Source organism: Euphorbia lathyris, chromosome 2 (genome assembly GCF_963576675.1).
Source record: "Euphorbia lathyris chromosome 2, ddEupLath1.1, whole genome shotgun sequence".
Taxonomy (NCBI): domain Eukaryota; kingdom Viridiplantae; phylum Streptophyta; class Magnoliopsida; order Malpighiales; family Euphorbiaceae; genus Euphorbia; species Euphorbia lathyris.
The window spans coordinates 142,400,822-142,423,902 of NC_088911.1; the positions used below are offsets into that span (position 1 = coordinate 142,400,822).

General features: G+C 34.6%; 2 protein-coding genes and 1 pseudogene across 13 annotated transcripts; all 3 read right to left on the reverse strand.

Moving 5' to 3' along the window:
- Positions 1–776: 776 nt before the first annotated feature.
- On the reverse strand, positions 777–6,562 carry LOC136220199 (protein FLX-like 3). 12 transcript variants are annotated; one of them, XM_066007970.1, is made up of 9 exons: positions 6,426–6,562; positions 6,100–6,165; positions 5,043–5,067; positions 4,813–4,906; positions 4,597–4,673; positions 1,441–1,792; positions 1,319–1,353; positions 1,130–1,206; positions 777–1,047 (listed from the first exon to the last, which is right to left on the reverse strand). In XM_066007970.1, exons 6-9 carry the CDS (start codon positions 1,779–1,781, stop codon positions 997–999), a joined length of 504 nt encoding a protein of 167 aa, XP_065864042.1. In that variant the 5' UTR covers positions 1,782–1,792; positions 4,597–4,673; positions 4,813–4,906; positions 5,043–5,067; positions 6,100–6,165; positions 6,426–6,562; the 3' UTR covers positions 777–996. The 12 variants fall into 12 exon arrangements, with proteins under 12 accessions (XP_065864042.1, XP_065864040.1, XP_065864041.1 ...); XM_066007968.1 differs by having other exon boundaries at positions 4,813–4,893; positions 4,972–5,067; XM_066007969.1 differs by having other exon boundaries at positions 4,972–5,067.
- A 6,228-nt stretch (positions 6,563–12,790) lies between these two features.
- Positions 12,791–16,492, reverse strand: LOC136217546 (protein FLX-like 3). Its single transcript, XM_066004121.1, has 6 exons — positions 16,282–16,492; positions 13,961–14,069; positions 13,679–13,876; positions 13,397–13,545; positions 13,230–13,306; positions 12,791–13,126 (listed from the first exon to the last, which is right to left on the reverse strand). Exons 1-6 carry the CDS (start codon positions 16,490–16,492, stop codon positions 13,064–13,066), a joined length of 807 nt encoding a protein of 268 aa, XP_065860193.1. The 3' UTR covers positions 12,791–13,063.
- A 403-nt stretch (positions 16,493–16,895) lies between these two features.
- On the reverse strand, positions 16,896–21,655 carry LOC136220198 (putative pentatricopeptide repeat-containing protein At3g08820; annotated as a pseudogene).
- Positions 21,656–23,081: the final 1,426 nt, after the last annotated feature.

Here is a 23,081-nt window from a genome sequence, read left to right on the forward strand (position 1 = left end):
TGTCATATAGAATAAAGATTCAGTTTATGATTTTTACTTCTAATTGATGACTTTAATAGTTTAAGATTACAATTGACTTTAAAGTTTTATTTTAAAGGGTCAAATTTTAACGGATCAAATGAGTGCCATACCTTTTAAATTTTATTCAATCCAATTTAACAATTGACTTTGACAAATGAACAATGTGTGCACATTCATTAGCAGATGTAGTATGAATTGTAATTGGAGGGGTGTTTGGTTACTCATTTTCATACTTCTGTGGATTAGTTGCTTTTTGGAAAAACAGTTTTTTCCAACAACAAATCGTAATAGTAAACAGTAATAGCAAACACTAGGCAAAACAAACGAGCCCAAAGACTTTGGCTCAAGGAAACCATGGCAATTCATCTTCAAGAGGACATTGGTTTATATTTATTAAGATTTGTGGCAGAAATTGATGAAATTTTCTACAGAGCCGAAACGGGTGACATGAATCAGACTAGTAACGTAAAATAGATCAAATAACCTCAAACAATTGAACAAGCTGTGAAGGTTTACTACGATATATTAGAGAGTTTATCATTGAATTTTGAAGGTTTCAGAGAAATCGTGCGCAATTAAAGGATTCGGATCAAGTCTGTTTATTTTTATCGCATCACATCAAGAGTTTAAATCTTAGAGGTATTGCAGAGCATCAGATCAAGAGTTTAAATCCTAGAGGTATTGCAGAGAACAAACACCAGACCCATCTACAATCTATACAAATAAAGTTTAAAACAGACACAAACACTCCAATCTTCAAAAATGTCAGTTTATATAAATCTGTTCTGCTAATCACTTCATGATGTATTGCACGGCCTAACTGATAAGCTTCCGTTGCTACATTGGACACGCATTTTATAGAGTATAGACAATTAAAAATTAAAACTCTACCGAAGAGCAACAAAATAATGTACCATACAAGATGCCTCAAGACAATTAATTCCTCAACATTCAGATAGCAAAACCTCAACTATGTCAACGAGCAGACATGCGGGCCTTATCCCTCGAAGCAGGACCAGGAGCACCCTGTGAAAGGAAATTATTTTTTTCTTAGGAAAATATGCAGCATAATAACAGAAGCCAAATTGAAAACAATTAGTGAACATACCATATAAGCCGCATATCCATCCGCAAAAGGAGCAGGAAATCCCTCACAGTTACCATACTTCATCCCGTAATGTCCGCCTTAAATCATAAAATAAATACATCAGTAACAAATATAGTGGAAAAATCAGAGTATCAAAAGATAAAATTTAAGAAAAGGCCATGATTTTGATAACAATAATAATAGTTATACCTGCAAGTTCACGAGTCATGGAAACAATGAGGAATCTGAAACACAAAAGTCCCATTTTCGGATTTATTATGATGATTTTTGAAAGTTGTAATGAAAAAAATCTGAGCAATCCAAACACAAACCTAGCATGCACAAGCTCCTGGTGCAAATGAGGAATCTGTTGATTATCAGCTTGGGATCTTGCAAGATCTTGTTTCAGTGACTGAATTTGCCCAAGCAGCTCTTGCTTCAAACTATTCAATTTCTCAATTTGTTGCTGAAAAGACATCCGATCTTCCATCATCCGACGATTATCAGCAAGGAGCCTGCGGATTTCAACATGCTGCAGTTCTAGTTTATCCTCCAACCTTGCAGGGTGCGGAGGTGGGTGTGGCAAAGGAGGTCTACGCATGGAAGGTCTCTCAGGTTGGAACCCACGTCGGTCATTATAGGCTTCACAAGGCATGTGCTTTCTGCCTGCCATTATAGGTTACTCTACAAAGGACGTGCACAACAACAGAATAAGGATATATTATCTTTAGTTTTTAGTAATCCACTCCTTTTAACACAATTATGAAATCATGAGAAATATCCAGACTTTCTAAAAACAAAATTAGAATTCATACAGAACTTTGCATAGACCGCTGCACAATACATACAGAACTTTGCATTCAAGTCAGGAAAAGGGATATTTGATATCATTTTCTGAAACACTGTAACAGTAATTACACACACTGTTCACTTAGTATTTGTTTCAGAAGAAAGCATCATTAATAATAAGAACCGAACCCACAAGCAGATTAGACAGTGAAACTCAAATTCATATATGGTAAATTTAGCAGTGCTAATCTTCTCTGCTTCTGAATATAGCAGAGATGATTTTCCTCCTAGTTATGCTTTTTACAAATGCTGTATGAACACAAAACCCCCTTAGCATATTCATTCCAACTGCTATTTACGAAAAAAAAACAAATTCCCAAGTCATGAAACATGATTATAATCTCTTTTTCTACATAGGATTTTTAGCCCCACATGATAAATTAAACCATAAACTTATGGATAACTACATACTGAAAAGCAGATAACAAATCGTATAAAGCCAAAAAAGAAAAAAAGAAAAAAAGAACACAGCAAGATGGAGAATGAGGCAAAAAAGTCGGCAATACTTCCAGTAGAAATTTTGAAAAAGAAAAAGGGGATTTACCTTCACAGTTGATTAGCTTCAACCGTATAAACCCTAAACAGGGGGGAATCAAAGTAGAGAAAGATTTGGGAATCAAAGTAGAGCGGAAGAGGAGAAGATGGGTGTCTCGCCATTTTGGGTTGCTTTTGTCTTCTGATTTATAGAGCATTCTAAAACTTTAGAGGTTGAAAAGGAAACACGGCAAACGAGAGATTGAAAAGGAAATACGGCAAACTGAGAAAGGAAACGCGGCAAAATGAGAAAAGGAAATACAGCAAACCGAGAAAATTGGGGAAAAATTGGGGCTAGCTGAGAGAAAAGATTCAAAACTTTAGAAGGAAATTGGGATATTTTGTAATAATTATTTTGTTATAATTTGGTAATAAAAATTTAGGAATACTTTTATAATTTTGAAATAAATATTTTGTAGGTATGTTGTTTGTATGTCCTCGGTAAGTCCGACCACATGGTTATAACACGCATTATCATTACAATTGCCAATGTAACCTTCGAGAAGCTCATTCAGGTGTGACCATTCACTTCTCAATCCCACTAATCAAATGTTCGGTGATATCTAAAAGTCACTCAACTTTACACGTTCAACACACGTAGCTACTAAACTTTAACTAACTCCCCAAAATGACCCTTAACGACCTCAAAGTGAAAATGTTCAAGAATTAAAGTTGTTTAGAACGGTATTGACCATGAAACAATATTTTTTATTTTGAGACCGTCAACAATCGTTTTGAGTCGTTGAGTGGCCAAGGCTATTAAAAAGTGTAAAGTTGAGTGACTTTTATATTAAATTTTGAAGTTTAGTGGCCATACCATTAAAAAAAAACAAAGTTCAGTGGCCATGGGTGTAAAATTTACAATAGGTACGCGGAAACTTGCTTCGGAGTACACGGAAACTCATGGATGGAGTTCTGGGATTCGTTTTGAGGTTCCTAACCTAATTAGGAAAATATTTATTGCAATTCTACTTTTAAAATAAGATTCCTACTGATTTCCTGATTTGGTTTTAATTAGTATTTCATAATAAGGGCAAATATTTATTAATCATAGAAGGATTTTTTTTCCTTATTAGTGAGGCTCAAATATTTATTCCTAATCGCAGAAGGATTTTTTCTACTAATTTGGGAATTGAAACCTCATCTATAAATTAACTAAACCCAAACCCAACGATCAAACTTAACTTGAGCAAATGAATCAGAATGCCTAGGGAAATCAATATTAACATGTCTTACGATATGCCTAGGGAAATCAATATGCAACATTCACAATCCATATTCTTCTGGCTACAGTTTCGTTTCAATTACATCAGAGATGTTCAAGGAAGCCAAACTCTAATTGCTTCTTACCCGCAGAATCCTCCAACTTCCCCTTGTTTTCTATCAATCACTCCTAGTTTAATGGCTCATCCGTACCCTTCTTTTCTCTGCAATTATCTCTTTAAGTTCCTTGATTTATTCAATCCCCCTAATCTCAACCTCACATCCCGTCTTTACTTGTCTCAGACTATCGCTAATACTCTTAAATCCACCTTGTTTCCTAATTTCTCTCAAGTGACAGCAGATGTCGAAATTGTCGATGTCAATGTGCTGAGGCAGACAGTGGATGGCGATGTGCAGGTAATGGATGGTTTTGACCAACACGATTTGATCCATCAGCCGAGGCTGAGGCAGACGGTGGATGGCCATGTCAATGTCGGAGAATCTAGAGTTGACAGTGGTGGAACAGGAGCGTCCAACAACGCGGCTGGAGAAGAAGAAGAGTGTTCAATTTGTTTGGAAAGTTATAGGGAGGGGTCTGAACTGATTAAGATGCCGTGCCTTCACATTTTTCATAAAAAATGCATCTTCCATTGGTTGAAAACAAAGAATTCCTGCCCGCTTTGTCGACAAAATGTTTAGGAATTAGAGTTTAGGGTATCTCAATATCAATATGACATTAAAGTTCAATTACTAGTTACTGTTCCATTATGTATTACCTAATCTTTTTGTTTTAACTACTTTATCACATTTATCGGACTCTTTACCTATCATAATTATTTTCTTCTACAATTATACTTGTACCCAAACAATGAAAAGTGAAGAGATTAGGGAAGTGCACATACCACATTAGTTATGACATCAAAAGAATTGTCTTCCATTGCAAGTTTCGGGTTCACATTTAAGTCTTGAACAATGTACTCTGTCAGCACATACACAGACAACAACCGAATTCAAGGCTTGGATGAATCCATAGAAAACATTGATCAAATTATCACAATAATGCTCTATTAAGAACTAGGATTGTATCGATTTAAACACGAAAACAAGTAGGACCTTACTGGATTCCACTTCAGCTCTTCTTCATTCATGCCTTGTCCTACTATTCTATCTTGCTTGTACCCTTTCGGGAAGAGGCTGACCTACATATAAAATCTAGGATTGGAGGGTTCTGTTAACATAATTGTTCAACTCATAACACATTTTAGCAGATGTCTTACCCAACTGCTACACAGGTCTACGATGATAACTCCTAGAGTGTAAGAGCCGCAATGGTACGTGTGTAACGAACCTTGGAGTTTCATAGAACACCGAGTCTGGAGTCCTAAAAGTATAAATTGTTGAACATTAGATGAAATATGTTTAAGATGAATGAAGCAATTGAAAGTTTGAAGTGATTTGAAGACCCAAGTATATGATGAGAACTTTTAGCTAAAACAAATTAAACTGAATTGAACTACACCAGTGACATGAAACATGGAAATGAACATTAAAGAATTAAAAAGAAAATTTCAGTTACCAGGTTCACCGCAGGTAGCATCTGCAGGTGAAACCTTAGAACCAACGGCGGCAGAACCAATAGGAACAGTAAATGCCAATCCACGAGTAACCTTGATTTTGACACATGCGGAAGTCTAATTTAACACATAGTTTCTTGATTTTTTAATCATGGAATCAAGAGTTTAAACGGGTACTAACTGATAATTAAATATATAACTGAATATACTTTAAGCATTACTAATACTAATTCGCAAAAGCAGAATGCCCTACACGATAATAATTGTTTGCAAACTCACCAATATAGAAACCAGTTAGGAAATTGCACCAGCTCCCAGTTTACTATCTAAACAACCTTGGACAGTGTCGGATCCATATAGACACAACCCAGTAAAAACATGCCTCCAAAATGGCTTAAATGCTCTTTAAACAAAGCTAAGGGAACAATCAAAAGGAAAATAATTGAAACAAATTCTTCCCTTAAGCAGTCACTAGTTTATTCAATTGAAGCTACTCCATCCAAAGGATTCACATAGTTCTGGTTTTAGATGCAGAGCACTTGTCGAATTAAGAACGGACAATAAAAAAAATGAACACATAGTTGAGATTTCTAACTACATCCCATGGGGGAGGAGCACATATACATTATATATATAGTTGAGATTTCAATACATGGTAGTCTGATCCCATATTCCACATATATGCTTCTTAAACAAACATAGACAGAGTCAAGGATGAGTTAGAATGTGTTCTTCTAGCAGTTCATGATAAATCAAAACCAAAAGGCATATCAATGTTTCACCATATGCAAAATGGTTAGTCTAAGTCACAATTCCCACTTGGTCACTGACCTTGTCATGAATTGGAGAATCGTTCTTTGAGGCCAATCATCGAACAGTTGGCTGAAATTTGAATCACTGAAAGATAAAATGAATAAACGAAACATGAATTGAAAAAGAGAACAGACACAATGAAAAACTATGTAATAAGAAATATAGATCGGAAAACGTAGAGCCTAATTTCCAGTGGAAGACGAGATAACAGTAATGCTAAGAACTCACTTCAAGCTTCCAATAAAATTCTCACATCAGATGAACATAAGAATTGAAACAAAATAATGTATCGGCATTTGTTTGGATCAGATCTATGAAGAGGGGAGAATGATAGAAACGCATACCGTTGTCGTCGTTGGCGTTTCGCTTGGGTTGTCCGGAGTTCTTCTGGAGCAGAAAGATCTGAGGTAAGAGTATCCATATAAGCGGTGAGAAATGAAAGGAGATGAAAAGGATTGTAATGTTGAAGAGGAGAAGCCATATAAGCGACGAGCTGGAATATCCATTTGCATACTGTTAGCTCCATAAAATAATTTTTTTTTTATTTTTTTTTATTGTAAAGTATGAAAAATAAAGATAAAAAGAATAATAATACTAATAAATAAAAAACAATTTCATAAAAAAATATAGAACTACGATCAAAATCAAATCAAACTTGTTACTTAGGACGGTAAACGAGCCGAGCCGAACCGAATTTTAACCTGCTCAAACTTGGTTCGGCAGTTTTTTATCGAGCTCGGCTCATTTAGCAGCTCGATTGTTCACGAACTGCTCACGAGCCGAGCTCGTTTATCAAGCTCACGAGCTTGCTCACGAAAGAAATCCAAATATTTTATCGAATTTAAAAATATTAATTTTTAATTCTATTGTTAAATCACAAAAAAAAATGTGAAATATTTTGTTTAGACCAACTCACATATAACTAATAAAGAATAAAGAACAAAATATATGTGTTTTATAATGATGTATGAAATTGATACAGTTTGGCAACGTTAGAGAAATTGCACTATTTTAAACGTTAGGGGTAAAATAGTTTGTAATAAAACATTGAATTCAGATCCAAATGTTACTTAATAAGCCTAATAGGAAGTGCAAATTTATCTTTAACGTATAAAATGATGTAATTTTATTCCTAATATTGTGAAGTAATATGAATTTTAATTTTATTTAACAAAAAATTTAAACAGACTGTTTTTACTGTTATTTAACTCATTATTTAATTATCATACCAGACCTTAGAAAGATCAATTATGTCTAAAATATTTATTTTGTTACTAACATATTTATGAATAACCTGCTGAAATAACAATATTTAAGTCTGTCAAATACAATTTTTTTTGGGTAAAATCTGCCAAATACAAGTTAATCATAAAAAATGCATACAATGCGTAATGTGTTATTAAAACAAGTATAAACAACCCGTCAAAATACATATAACTGGATGAACTTGTTTGGAAGATTCGATGTTATGGCCGAATGACTGTCAAATAAGCCAGTTCAAATTTTCTATTGTGTATGATAAAATTGAATTTTCTTGACAATATTATGATTAAAATTGCACAATTTTATATTTTGAGGTAAATCTGAACATCCCAAAAAACATTCGGTGAAAATTTAGACAAATTTAGACTTCATCCCCACTTAATGCAATATATGATGTTCATATCCTTTACTAGTCATTACTTCACCATGTAAACTAAATATCAATTAGAAATAAGCGATAAGGTGTAAAAATACCTTTAACGCTTGTAGTCAAGAGCAAATTTATTTTTAACGTCTAAAATAGTGTGATTTTACCCCTAATGTTAGCAGCCAATAAAAATTTTACCCATAACATTGGCAAGTTAGATCAATTTCAAACATTATGATAAAGCACATATATTTTGTTTTTTATTCTGCACAAATTGCATAATCAGCTGGGTTCTAAAAAAATTGCATATTTTTTTTTGTGATTTAATAATAGAATTAGAGATTAATATTTATAAATTCAGTGAAATATTTGAGTTTTTTTTCAGGTCATAAAAAAAACTATATTTTTTAATTTTTATTTTCTTCACGTCTAATAATATGTTTATGAACTATTACCAGTGAATGATAAAATGACGCACATGTGTAGTAGTAGATGGCAAGATTCATGATTGATAGAACAATTTGATGAATTATTCCTCAAATTGACTCAATTTGTTAACTTTAGGGGTAAAATTGCTCTGACCTGCCAACATTAGAGATAAAATTGTACCATTTTAGACAGGTAAAATTGCTATTGGCTATAAACTTAATGTTTTTGATTTTATATTGCTTTACTTTTGATTTTATAATTATATAAAAATAATGAATTAATTCCTATATGGTGAAGAGACAAGATTATTAGGAAAATAAAAGATGTAAAATAAAAAAAATAAATGTTTGATTATTATAAAACAGACTAAATAATAAGTTTGTAAATTTAAATTGGTATAATATCTATTTGGCTCTCCAAACTAAAGCTCCGAACTCACTTAAACTATCAAAGCTGTCAATCAAGTCCCTGAATTAAGCAAAAATGTCAATTGAAACCATTATAAACAAAAGTCATCAATTGAGTTCTCATCGAAAATCATTCTGGTTGAACAGTATCAGACTATCTTCCCAAAACTTATTTGGTCCACCCTAAAGATCATTACAATCCATGTTAAATAGTCACAATTTCTGATTTTAAAATAGGATAAAGATTGATGATTTTTGCTTCTAATTGATGATTTTAATAGTTTAAAATTACAATTGACTTTAACGTTTTATTTCAAATGGCCAAATTTAAACGGTTCAAATGAGGGTCATACCTTTTAAATTTTATTCAATCCAATTTAACAATTGACTTAGACAAATGAATAATGTGTGCACAGCTCATTAGCATATGTTGTAGTATAAAGTGTAATTGGAGGGGGTGTTTGGTTGCTCGTTTTCATACTTTTGTGGATTAGCTGCTTTATGAAAAGACAGCTTTTTCCAACAGTAAACAGCAATAGCAAACAGTAGGTAAAAGAAACGAGGCATGGTAATTCATCTTCAAGAGGACATTGGTTTATATTTATTAAGATTTGTGCCCCGAGATAGATTGGAAGAAGCCTAATTAGCGTGCCCAAAAACAAGGTGTATATAAGGTCAGGCCAGGGTCTGATGATCGGGAAGTTCTGGTTCGGTTCACCCCATGGTGTAACCGACGTGTTGCACAGATTATCATCCACCATTCATCACCTTCATGAGGAGCAGTAGACAAGTAAGAAAAGGTCAAAGGCGGTAGACACGAGCTATCTTTTTTCCAAAAAAAAAAGAAACAACTTGTTATGAGTAGATGACACTAAAGTACGAAGAAATCTCACAACCATGCTAACAGCCAGACTCGAAGAACTATAGCAAATGTCTACACCAAGATGGCCCGAGGTCCCCATTAATGAATCAGTGGCCAAATAAGGAAAGTAGACGAAAAGCCACAGCTGCAACAACCACAAACCACCCCAAGGTTTTATGAATGGCTTGTCCTCAACAGTAAGAGCTAGGCGGTGGAATGTCGAGGCTAACAACATGGTACCAAGAGCCAAGCGGCGTCCCGAAGCCAAGTCCTTAGCAATAATTATATCTCTGCAGTAGGTCTAAGGCCCAATGGTTCAAAGATATAATTGCTAAGCATCATCCACAAGAAATGCACATGGTCCTCATCATCTAGCTCTCTCTTGTCTAGTTTTTTCAGATGTTATACAAATGACTGATATCTTTGAGGGTAGTATTATCAGGAGTGCTAGAAGACTAAATGAGTTTTTGAACCAGGTAAATTATTCGGGTCCGTTTGATATGCCGTAATGCAATATAATGTAATCAAGGTCGTAATGTAATCAAAGTTGTAATGTAATGGAATGGAATAGTGATTCTATTACCATGTTTGGTTGACAATTATGATGTAATGTAATAACCATTACAACACTTATATTTTTCTAATTAAATGCAATCATAAAATTTTATTTACATAATTAAAATCAGCGAAAAACATGAAAAATGTGAAAAATCGAATCGGAATCAAATACAAAATTAGATTAACCGAAATCAATAAATTAATATATAATTTTTCGCTTTTTCATATTTTTTTACATTTTTCTCGTTTCTTTTAATTTCAATTTTCAATATTTTTCACCGTTTTTCTATTTTCTCATTTTTCCGGTTTTTCATTTTTTTTCATTTTTCGCATTTTTTCGGTTTTTCATTTTTTTTTTCCATTTTTCTATTTTTCTCGTTTTCAATTTTCATGTTTTTCTACTTTTTGCGTTTTTGACAAGAATGAGATGTGAGATTTGAGAAATGAGAGGTTAGAGGACAATGTAATGAGAATTCAAGTCATTTTTCTATGTAATGGGGATTATAAGATTTCTTCAACAAAATTTAACTCAAGGTTTTCTCATTCCATTACAATGAAATGGTAACATGCAACCAAACATGGTAATGAGCCTTCAATGTAATAGTCATTGTATTACGAATGTCATTATATCTTACCAAAACGGCACCTTCAAGTTTCTCTTGATAATGACAGTGTTGGATGACAATTAATATGCAATGCATTGTATCTGGATTTTTTTAATGTTGTTTCTCCTCTGAGTAACATTTTATTTTATTTTAGGGATAAGGTACCAAAATAGGCCTATGGATTTTTTGGGGAAGTGTCAATTTAGGCTCTACTTACAAAATAGCACCAATATAGGTTTAACCTTTAAAAAAGTATCAATTTAGGCATCGGTAATTTATTGTACATGTCATTCCTATTACTCCGTTAAGTTCTGATTTCTCCCTCCACGTACAATTGATAGAACGTAATGGAGTAATATCAATGATGTGTCTCGTTTCATTATCGAGGTCTAAATTGGTACCATTTTTTAAACGTTAAGCCTATATTGATGCTATTTTGTACTTGGAGCCTAAATTGATACTTCCCAAAAAATTATAGGCCTATTTTGGTACCTTATCCCTTTATTTTATAGTATCCCTACTTTATAGGGGTTTCCTATTTTTTTTTTATGTTCTTTTTCCTGGTATGATATTCACAGATATACAATTGGTTTGCTTGGCCATATATGATTGTTCTTTGAAAGTAATTCTGGGGTTTTGAGTAAACGTGCATGTGAAAATTCCTGCAGTGTGAAAGGATAGTATTTTAACTTGGGTTAAGGTGCAAAAATACCCCTAAGATTTTGCGTCAGGATCAATTTTACCTCTAACGTCTAAAATGGTGCAATTACCCCTAACATTGGAAGCCAAGAGAAATTTTACCCCTAACGTTAATAAATTGGGTCAATTTGAGAAATAATTCATCAAAATGTGTTCTCGGTCATGAATCTTGTCATTTATACTTCATACATGTGTCATTTTATCAGTAACAAATCACAAATATATGTTGAGATATGAAAAATATAAAAAAAAATAAAAGAAAATATATTGTCTTTTTGTACGAATTAGACAAAAAAAATCAAAAAATTCACCAAATTTATAAATATTAAATATGAAATTCTATTATTAAATTATAAAAAACATAAAATCCTTTTTTAGAACGAATTGTTATGCAATTGGTGTAGAATAAGGAACAAAAATATCTATGTTTTATAATAGTGTCTGAAATTTACCCAATTTATTAACGTTAGAGGTAAAATTGCTCTTGGCTTCCAACGTTAGGGTAAAATTGCACCATTTTAGACGTTAGGGGCAAAATTGCTCCTGACCCAAAACGTTAGGGATATTTTTGCACCTTAACCCTTTTAACTTTGAATACAATAGTTTTGGGGTTGATTGGAAGAAAATGTTTTCGGATAGAAAGGAGAAAGATCCATTATGCCCTCTGCAGTACATTACAAGAAACATAGACTTGAGGGTTAATTGAGATTTTAACTAAGCTTCATTAGTACATAATGTTTATGGGGTAAATTACACCCATGGCCCTTCAAGTTTGCTTTTACTTTCATTATGACCCCTAGACTTTAAAACCGGACATTAAGGCTCCCGAAATCTGCATTTTATTACCATTGACCAAGTCAAAGTGGCCGATGACGATCTCAAAATGAAAAATGGAAAATGAGAACCAAAACATATAATTCTGGGAATCAAACTCACACAGTAAAAGGTAATTTTGGTATTTTAAAATTTATTAAGTATAATTTGACCATTGATTCAAGTATAAGGACTAAAGAGTTAACAAAAACAAAAACTAAAGTACTATATAATTATTTCTAAAAATAGAAGGACTAAGTAGTGTATTAAGTAAAAACACAAACACCTTGTAATTATTTACCTTAAATTTTATATAATCCAATTTAACAATTGACTTTGACAAATGAATATGTGTGAAAGCTCATTAGTTTTATCCAAAAAAAAAAAAAAAGCTCATTAGCATATGTTGTAGTATAAGGTGTAATTGGAGTCGTTGGCTACCATGCCAGTTCATCTTCAAGAGGAGATTGGTTTATATTTTACAAAGTGACATGAATCAGGTTAGTAACATCAAATAGATCGAATAACCTCAAACAATTGAACACGCTGTAAAGTTTAAAATTTACTATATAAAGCGCTGTATATTAAAGAGTTTATCATTGAATTTTGAAGGTTTCGAAAATCGTGGCGATTAGACGATTCGGATCAAGTCTGTTTATTTTGATGGCATCTCAAATCCTAGAGATATTGCAGAGAACAAACATCAAAACCATCTACAATCTATACAAATAAAGTTAAAATTAAATGTCCAATATTTTCAGACACAAACACTCCAATCTTAAAAAATGTCGGTTTATATAAATTTGTTCTGCTAATCATGGGCGATTAAACAATTCGGATCAAGTCTGTTTGTTTTCATCGCATCAGATCACGAGTTTAAATCCTAGAGATATTGCAGAGAACAAACACCAGACCCATCTACAATCTATACAAATAAAGTTTAAAACTGAAGGTCACCCGAAGCAGATATTGGAAAACCTCAACATTCAGATATTGGAGCAGACATGCAGGCCTCATCCCCCGAAACAGGACCAGGAGCACCCTGTGAAAGGAAATTATTTTTTTCTTAGGAAAATATGCAGCATTATATGAGAATATAAAATTTCAAACACATAAACCAAATTGAAAACAATTAGTGAACATACCATATAAGCCGCATATCCATTCCCATACAGAGCAGGAAAACCCTCATGGTTACCATATTTCATCCCGCAATGTCCGCCTTAAATCATAAAATAAATAGATCAGCAACAAATACAGTGGAAAAATCAGAGTATCAAAAGATAAAATTTAATAATAATAATAGTTATACCTCCTGCAAGGCAGGGTTGAGCATGAGTAATCGCAAGTTCTGCCCGTAGCTTTTCAACTTCACGAGCTATGGAAGCAATGTTCTTCTCCATTTCTTGTCTATGCTGCACCAACTCAATGTATGCTTTCCTTTCATAATCAATAGTATTTCTGAAACACAAAGGTCCCATTTTCGGATTTACTATGATGATTTTTGAAAGTTGTAATGAAAAAAATCTGAGCAAAATGTATTAGACTGAAAATAAGCACTACTATGAAATTAAAAAGCAATCCAAAGACAAACCTAGCATGACTAAGCTCCTGGTGCAAAAGAGGAATCAGTTGATTATGAGCTCGGGATCTTGCAAGATCTTGTTTCAGTGACTGAATTTGCCCAAGTAGCTCTTGCTTCAAACTATTCAATTTCTCAACTTCTACACGATGATTATCAGCAAGGAGCCTGCGGATTTCAACATGCTGCAGTTCTAGTTTATCCTCCAACCTTGCAGGGCGCGGAGGTGGGTGTGGCAAAGGAGGGCTAAGCATAGAAGGTCTCGGAGGTGGGTGTGGCAAAGGAGGGCTAAGCATGGAAGGTCTCGGAGGTGGGTGTGGCAAAGGAGGGTTAAGCATGGAAGGTCTCTCAGGTTGGAATCCACGTCGGTCATTATAGGCTTCACGAGGCATGTGATTTCTGCCTGCCACAACAACAGAATAAGGATATATTATCTTTAGTTTTTAGTAATCCACTCATTTTAACACAATTATGAAATCATGAGAAATATCCAGACTTTCTAAAAACAAAATTAGAATTCATACAGAACTTTGCATTCAAGTCAGGAAAAGGGATGATATCATTTTCTGAAACACTGTAACAGTAATTACACACTGTTCACTTAGTATTTGTTTCAGAAGAAAGCATCATTAATAAGAAACGAACCCCCGAAAGCAGATTAGACAGTGAAACTCAAATTCATATATGGTAAATTTAGCAGTGCTAATCTTCTCTGCTTCTGAATATAGCAGAGATGATTTTCCTCCTAGATTCATACTCAGTTATGCTTTTTATCAAATACTGTATGAGCACAAAACACCCTTAGCATATTCATTCCAACTGCTATTTACGAAAAAAAACAAATTCCCAAGTCATGATTATAATCTCTTTTTCTACCTAGGGTTTACAGCCCCACGTGATAAATTAAACCATAAACTTATGGATAATTACATACTGAAAAGCAGATAACAAATCATATAAAGCCAAAAAAAAAAAAAAACACAGCAAGATGGAGAATGAGGCAAAAGAGTCGGCAATACTTCCAGTAGAAATTTTGAAAAAGAAAAAGGGGATTTACCTTCACCGTTGATTAGCTTCAACCGTATAAACCCTAAACAGGGGGGGAATCAAAGTAGAGAAAGATGGGAGAAGATGGGTATCTTTTGCCTTCTGATTTATAGAGCATTCTAAAACTTTAGAGGTTGAAAAGGAAACACGGCTAACTGAGAAAAGGAAACACGGCAAACGAGAGATTGAAAAGGAAATATGGCAAACCGAGAAAATTGGGGGAAAATTGGCGCTAGCTGAGAGAAAAGATTCAAAATTTTAGAAGGAAATTGGGATATTTTGTAATCATTATTTTGTTATAATTTGGTAATAAAAATTTAGGAAAGCTTTTATAATTTTGAAATAAATATTTTGTAGGTACATTGTTTGTATGTCCTCGGTAGTCCGGCGATATGGTTATAACACGTATTATCATTACAATTGCCAATGATATACGTCGTTGGTAATTTATGTCGCCGGTAAGTCGTCGTATTTTCTGCGTATTTTTATTTCAGACTGAACATCCATTTCGTCTTACCGATCATACAATGTTTTAGTTGACCTCTATGATAATCCAATTCAAAGAGTAATTTAATATGTAACCTTCGAGAACCTCATTCAGGTGTGACCACTCGCTTCTCAATCCCACTAATCAAATGTTCGGTGATATCTAAAAGTCACTCAACTTTACATGTTTTAACACACGTAGCCACTAAACTTTAACTAACTCCTCAAAATGACCCTTAACGACCTAAAAATGAAAATATTCAAGAATTAAAATTGTTTAGAACAACATTTACCATGAAACAATATTTTTTATTTTGAGGCCGTCAACAATCGTTTTGAGGCGTTGAGTGGCCAAGGCTATTAAAAAGTGTAAAGTTGAGTGACTTTTATGTTAAATTTTGAAGTTTAGTGGCCATACCATTAAAAAAAAAGCAAAGTTCAGTGGCCATGGGTGCAATTTACAATAGGTACGCGGGAACTTGCTTCGGAGTACACGGAAACTCATGGATGGAGTTCTGGGATTGGTTTTGAGGTTCCTAACCTAATTAGGGAAATATTTATTGCAATTCTACTTTTAAAATAAGATTCCTACTGATTTCCTGATTTGGTTTTAATTAGTATTTCATAATAAGGGCAAATATTTATTAATCACAGAAGGATTTTTTTTTCCTTATTAGTGAGGCTCAAATAATTATTCCTAATCGCAGAAGGATTTTTTCTACTAATTTGGGAATTGAAAACTCATCTATAAATTAACAAAACCCAAACCCCACGATCAAACTTAAATTGAACAAATTAATCAGAATGCCTAGGGAAATCAATATTAACATGTCTTACGATACGCCTAGGGAAATCAATATGCAACATTCGCAATCCATATTCTTCTGTCTACAATTTCGTTTCCATTACATCAGAGATGTTCAAGGAAGCCAAGTTCTAATTGCTTCTTACCCGCCGCAGAATCCTCCAACTTCCCCTTGTTTTCTATCAATCACTCCTAGTTTAATGGCTCATCCGTACCCTTCTTTTCTCTGCAATTATCTCTTAAATTTCCTTGATTTATTCAATCCCCCTAATCTCACCCTCATATCCCTTCTTTTCTTGTCTCAGACTATCGCTAATACTCTTAAATCCACCATGTTTCCTAATTTCTCTCAAGTGACAGCAGATGTCGAAATTGTCGATGTCGATGTGCTGAGGCAGACAGTGGATAGCGATGTGCAGATAATGGATGGTTTCGACCAACACGATTTGATCCATCAGCCGAGGCTGAGGCAGACGGTGGATGGCCATGTCGATGTCGGAGAATCTAGAGTTGACAGTGGTGGAACAGGAGCGTCCAACAACGCGGCTGGAGAAGAAGAAGAGTGTTCAATTTGTTTGGAAAGTTATAGGGAGGGGTCTGAACTGATTAAGATGCCGTGCCTTCACATTTTTCATAAAAAATGCATCTTCCATTGGTTGAAAACAAAGAATTCCTGCCCGCTTTGTCGACAAAAAGTTTAGGGTATCTCAATATTTACATTAAAGTTTAATTACTAGTTACTGTTCCATTATGTATTACCTAATCAAGGTGTAATCTTTTTGTTTTAACTACTTTATCACATTTATCGGACTCTTTACCTATCATAATTAGTATCTTCTACAATTATACTTGTACCCAAACAATGAAAAATGAAGAGATGAGGGAAGTGCACATACCACATTAGTTATGACATCAAAAGAATTGCCTTCCATTGCAAGTTTCGGGTTCACATTTAAGTCTTGAACAATGTACTCTGTCAGCACATACACAGACAACAACCGAATTCAAGGCTTGTAGAATCCATAGAAAACATTAATCAAATTATCACAATAATGCTCTATTAAGAACTAGGATTGTATCGATTTAAACACGAAAACAAGTAGGACCTTACTGGATTCCACTTCAGCTCTTCTTCATTCATGCCTTGTCCTACTATTCTTTCTTGCTTGTACCCTTTCGGGAAGAGGCTGACCTACATATAAAATCTAGGATCGGAGGTTCTGTTAACATAATTGTTCAACTCATAACACATTTTAGCAGATGTCTTACCCAACTGCTACACAGGTCTACGATCTAGAGTGTAAGAGCCGCAATGGTTGGGTCATCGACGTGTGTAACGAACTTTGGAGCTTCATAGAACACCGAGTCTGGAGTCCTAAAAGTATAAATTGTTGAACATTAGATGAAATATGTTTAAGATGAAATGAAGCAATTGAAAGTTTGAAGTGATTTGAAGACCCAAGTATATGATGAGAACTTTTAGCTAAAACAAACTAAACTGAATTGAACTACACCAGTGACGTGAAACATGGAAATGAACATTAAAGAATTAAAAAGAAAATTTCAGTTACCAGGTTCACCGCAGGTAGCATCTGCAGGTGAAACCTTAGAACCAACGGCGGCAAAGCCAATAGGAACAGTAAATGCCAATCCACGAGTAACCTTGATTTTGACACATGCGGAAGTCTAATTTAACCACATAGTTTCTTGATTTTTTAATCATGGAATCAAGAGTTTAAACGGGTACTAACTGATAATTAAATATATAACTGAATTATACTTTAAGCATTACTAATACTAATTCGCACGATAATAATTGTTTGCAAACTCACCAATATAGAAACCAGTTAGGAAATTGCACCAGCTCCCAATGACAGCAGTAGCCCACAAGATTGCTAAAGCCTGAAACATTCTTTCTAGGTATCAATTACTCATAATCTGGAGCCTCCTGAAAAATTCTTGCTAAAGTGTTAGGTCATTTTTTTCGGCTACAACATAATGCAATACAATGGAATTAGATTGACTTAGTGTTGCAAAAATAATAGTTGATGCAGCACTAGTTTCTGAAGAACAGTACAGAGTACATTGCAGAGATATGATAACAAGCAATAACAAACTAAGGTCATGTAACTCGAAAATGGAAGTGATAAAGCTCCGTATTTTGGATACGGAAAAAGGTCATGTAACTAAAAAATTATGGACAAACCTGGTATTAATATATGCTTAATTTTTTACCAATAATCCTTGCATGAGCAAGAACCTTGAGAAAAATAGTGAAATCGATTCGTATCCCTCACAATTATATCTCTTCCTGTAATTCTAGAAATCAGCTTTATGGCCTCATGACAATCACCACAAACTCGAAGGTTTTTCACGACTCTAATGATGCATTCTGGAGCTGTGGTAATTAGACCAAAAGCTATAGCCAATTTCTCGCTATGAAAGCAGAGGAAATGTTCCTTCTCCTCCTCTTCTATATCAAACAGCACATTATCTGTTGTAGGGAAATACCCAGCTGCTTTTATGGCTTTGCCTAATTCACCAAATTTCGCATATATCCTCTCGGACAATGGATGGGACTTATCATTGACAAGGAATTCATGAACAACTCAATCCAGTTCAATCCAACTGCAAGCAGGTACTTTCTGAATCCGTTTTTCGATCATGATTGACATTATCTTCGACGCGTCATCCCATTTACGTCCTGCAGAATATATATTAGACAAGAGAACATAATTTCCTGAGTTCCATGGTTCTAATGCAATGAGTTGTTTCACTGCATGTTCTGCCAACTGGGTGTTTCGGTGCAATCTGCATCCACCCAGCAAGGCTCCCCAAACAATGGCATTTGCGTCCATAGGCATACTTTGATCAGCTGATGAGCTTCATCTAATAAGCCTGCACGGCCTAGAAGATCCACCATACAACCATAATGTTCAATTGTTGGAGCAAATGAATAAACAGAATTCATACTATTGAAATATTTACGCCCCTCGTCGACTAGACCAGCATGTGTACAGCCACAGAGTAAGCCGACGAAAGTATTTTCATCTGGTTGAATCCCACACTTCTCCATTTGGCCAAATAGTCCAAATGCAGCTTTCACATGTCCATTCATGGCAAGACTCGAAATAGCAGCATTACAAACTACTCGATCTCTATCCTTCTGCTTTACGCCTTTGAAAACTTCCCAGGCTCTCGTCATGCTACCACATTTTGCATACATATCAATCAATGCTGTACCCAGTACTGGATTAGCCAAGAACTCATCTCGATTAATCAAATTGCTAGCCCAGCCCCCTAATTCTAATGCTCCTAACCTGGCACAAGCACAGAGAAATCCAACCATAGAATAACGATCAGGTTTGAAACCCTCATTCAACATCTTAAAGAAGAAGTCCAATGCCTCTTTAGGCAAACCGTTTGAAGCATAACCTTGAATCATGATACTCCAGGAAACAATATCCTTCTCCGGCATCTGATCAAATACCAGACTTGCTTTTTCCATATATCCGCCCTTAGCATACAAATCCACCAAAGAAGTAGCCACAAACAAATTCGTTTCAGCGCCCATCTTTGTTATACATCTATCGACCAATTCCCCACTTCCTACATCTCCAATTTGAATGCAGGCTGACAAAACCTGAACAAAGCTGTAACTATTAGGTCTCAAGCCCATCTCTAGTAGCCTAATGAACATATCAACAGCTTCCCTACATCTTCCTACACCTATATATCCACTTATAATGGCATTCCAAGAAACGATATCTCTTCCAAGTATATCACCGAACAACTTAATGGCATCTTCGATATTGCCGCACTTGGAATACATAGTAACTAAACTGGTATTAACAAACCAATCAGCATCAAAACCTGCTTTAACAGCGAGATTATGCATCATTGTTCCTGATTTAAAGTCCGAAAGCCTCACACATGCTTTCAGCATGAAGGGGAAGTGAGATTAGGTAAAAATCCTTTGTTTCTCATTGAATTGTAAAACTGTATGGATTCTGTGTAGCAATCATTGGAAACTAAGCCACGAATCATGGTATTCCAGAGGAAAATGCTGGGATCTTTTGTTTGATTAAAGATGAGGCAGGTGTATATCGCATCCCTGAGATCAAAACTAAGACGGAGGAAGAGATAGTCATCCTGGTCGAGATTGAAGCGGAGAAGCACGGCATGGACATGCTTGAGCTGTTTTAAGGAATTGAAACCTTGAAAGAGGAGTTTCTTGATTTCTAGTGCCTTGCTGAAGGTAGGAGATGTTGGGTTGGAGACGAAGGCCATGGCCATATCACTGACCTGTTTCACGCCAATACTTAGGACATGAATAGGATGATGTATAATCCGAACAAACAAATATCATACTCAAATTCAACAACAATCATACAAAAAAGAAAGATTGTTTTCAAACTAAATAAATTCTGAAACAATAAAACATCATATTTAAGAGAAGTCAAATAATTCATGATTATGCATCCTATATGATTGCTGATGATGAGTTAGGTGAAGCTGGTTATTCTTTTAATTCTTTTTAATTCTGTTAAGCGAGTTTACTCATCAACCCACTGGAAAGGAAACTGCTCATTCCACATTCCACATTCTTCAAAACCTACTCATTCAATAGAAAGTGAAAGAGACAGTTTACTATCCAAACAACCTTGGACAGTTAATCGTGTCGGATCCGTATAGACATAACCCAGTAAAAACATGCCTCCAAAATGGCTTAAATGCTCTTTAAATAAAGCCAATGACACAATCAAAAGGAAAATAATTGAAACAAATTCTTCCCTTAAGCAGTCTCTAGTTTATTCAATTGAAGGTACTCCGTCCAAAGGATTCACATAGTTCTGGTTTTAGATGAAGAACACTTGTTGAGATTTCTAACTACATCCCACGGGGGAGGAGCACATATACATTATATATATAGTTGAGATTTCAATAGACGGTAGTCTGATCCCATATTCCACATATATGCTTCTTAAACAATTTGAGGGAAATCATAGTTTGCCCGGCAAAGACAAACATAGACAGAGTCAAGAATGAGTTAGAATGTGTTCTTCTAGCAGTTCATGATAAATCAAAACCAAAAGGCATATCAATGTTTCACCATACGCAAAATGGTTAGTCTAAGTCACAATTCCCACTTGGTCACTGACCTTGTCATGAATTGGAGGCAGAATTTATCAAATTTATTCTTTGAGGCCAATCATCCAACAGTTGGCTGAAATTGTAATCACTGAAAGATAAAATGAATAAACGAAACATGAATTGAAAAAGAGAACAGACACAATGAAAAACTATGTAATAAGAAATATAGATCGGAAAAGATAGAGCCTAATTTCAAGTGGAAGACCAGATAAGAACTCAGTTCAAGCTTCCAATAAAATTCTCACATCAGATGAACATAAAAATTGAAACAAAATAATGTATCGGCATTTGCTTGGATCAGATCGATGAAGACTTAGACGGGAGAATGATAGAAACGCATACCGTTGTCGTTGTCGTCTCCGTTTAGCTTGGGTTGTCCGGAGTTCTTCGTCGGAGGTAAGAGTAATGATGAGAAATGAAGGGAGATGAAAAGGATCGTAACGTTGAAGAGGAGAAGCCATAGAAGCGACCAGCTCGAATATCCATTTGTAAAGTATAAAAAATAAAGATAAATAATAATAATAATAATAATAATAATAATAAACAGAGTTGGCTCCCAGCTTGATGAGTTGGAGCCCAGCCTGTCCGGAAGGAGTTCTGAAGGCTAGCTCGGCCAATTGGCTTCCGGCTCAAAGGAAAAAGAGAAAAAAAAGAAAGCCATACAGACCATTTTTCCAGCTGTACCAACATTAATTCAACTCATTACTTAGGGCATCAAACAAACTAATTTTTTACGAGCCCGAAAGTTTCAGAAACTTGATATCCTGAGAGATCTTGAATATATTTATGAGTCTAATTCGGATTCATACGATAGAAATAAATTTTGAAAGTTAGAGTATATGTATTCCGTACCAATGTCATTTCAACTGGTCATTTAAGGCATTAAATTGACTAATTTTTCACAAGATCGGAAGTTTTAGAAACTAGACATCTCGAGAAATCCGAAATATATTGATGGGCCTAATTTGGATCCATATGGAGCGAGAAATAAATTTTGGAAAATAGAGTAGATGCCTAGAACATATGCAATTTTTAGTTAAGTTAGTTGTTACCAGTGCTATAGCTCGAACTAGCGTAACTCAACACACATCCAACATCAACATAATCCTTTTTTTTTTATCTTATTGAGTCTTTTCCTTTGGCTTTTGCCTTGTTTTCGAGTTTTCTTAGCTCTAAATGAGCAATTCTTAACTTTCTTTCTTTAGTTCGTTTATTCCAAGTCTGGTTTTAAAGTTTGGATTGCTCAAAGTTCCTTATTTCCGCTTTTAGTTTTTCCTTTACACATTTTGCTCAACCATCTTCTTCATGGCCTTATTTCGATCTTATAGAGTCTGTTTTGGTCTGAAATTTTGCTTTATTATTGTTCCCTACATCTTAAATTTGATCGGAGGTTTGTTTCGCTTCATTTCAAGTTGTTTTACAAATCCTTCTTCAGACCTCAAATCATTTATACGTTTTATAAACCCATTATGCAATCTGTCCAGCCATATCATTTATACGTTTAAAGCCCTTTAAAGCCCGATTCTAACTCGATTTTTACAGATACTTGTTTCCAACTTCCTAAATTTCATTTCAGGCTTTTCTTTCACTCAATTTCATGTCCAAAAAATCAATTTACACACGTTTTTACATCTTGATTTTCCGTTTCAGCTTTAAAAAATATATTTCTATTTAGTTTTTTGTGACTCCAAATCAATTCAACCTAGAGTCATCACTCTTGCTTATTTAACATCGTTTGGGTTCTCATACTCGATATCCAACTCAAAATCATTCGTTAATCCTGATTCTAAACTTTAATTCTCCAAACATTCAATTCGCCACAATCATCCATAATCAAATTGTTATTAGAATTTCACACTCAAGACATCCATACCTTTTTATTGTTCGTTCAAGTCGCGCTCACGCTTGTGGAATCTAGGCTGA

Excerpts from the sequence above, each read along its gene's own strand:
- LOC136220199 (XM_066007972.1), bottom strand. The coding sequence starts at position 1,781 with ATGGCAGGCAGAAAGCACATGCCTTGTGAAGCCTATAATGACCGACGT. Across the intron at positions 1,354-1,440 it reads CAGGAGCTTGTGCATGCTAG|ATTCCTCATTGTTTCCATGA; the intron begins GTTTGTGTTTGG and ends TTTGTGTTTCAG. Across the intron at positions 1,207-1,318 it reads CATGACTCGTGAACTTGCAG|GCGGACATTACGGGATGAAG; the intron begins GTATAACTATTA and ends TTATGATTTAAG.
- LOC136217546 (XM_066004121.1), bottom strand. The coding sequence starts at position 16,492 with ATGGCCATCCACCGTCTGCCTCAGCCTCGGCTGATGGATCAAATCGTG. Across the intron at positions 13,877-13,960 it reads CCACCTCCGAGACCTTCCAT|GTTGGAGGATAAACTAGAAC; the intron begins GCTTAGCCCTCC and ends GCGCCCTGCAAG. Across the intron at positions 13,307-13,396 it reads TCAACCCTGCCTTGCAGGAG|GCGGACATTGCGGGATGAAA; the intron begins GTATAACTATTA and ends TTATGATTTAAG.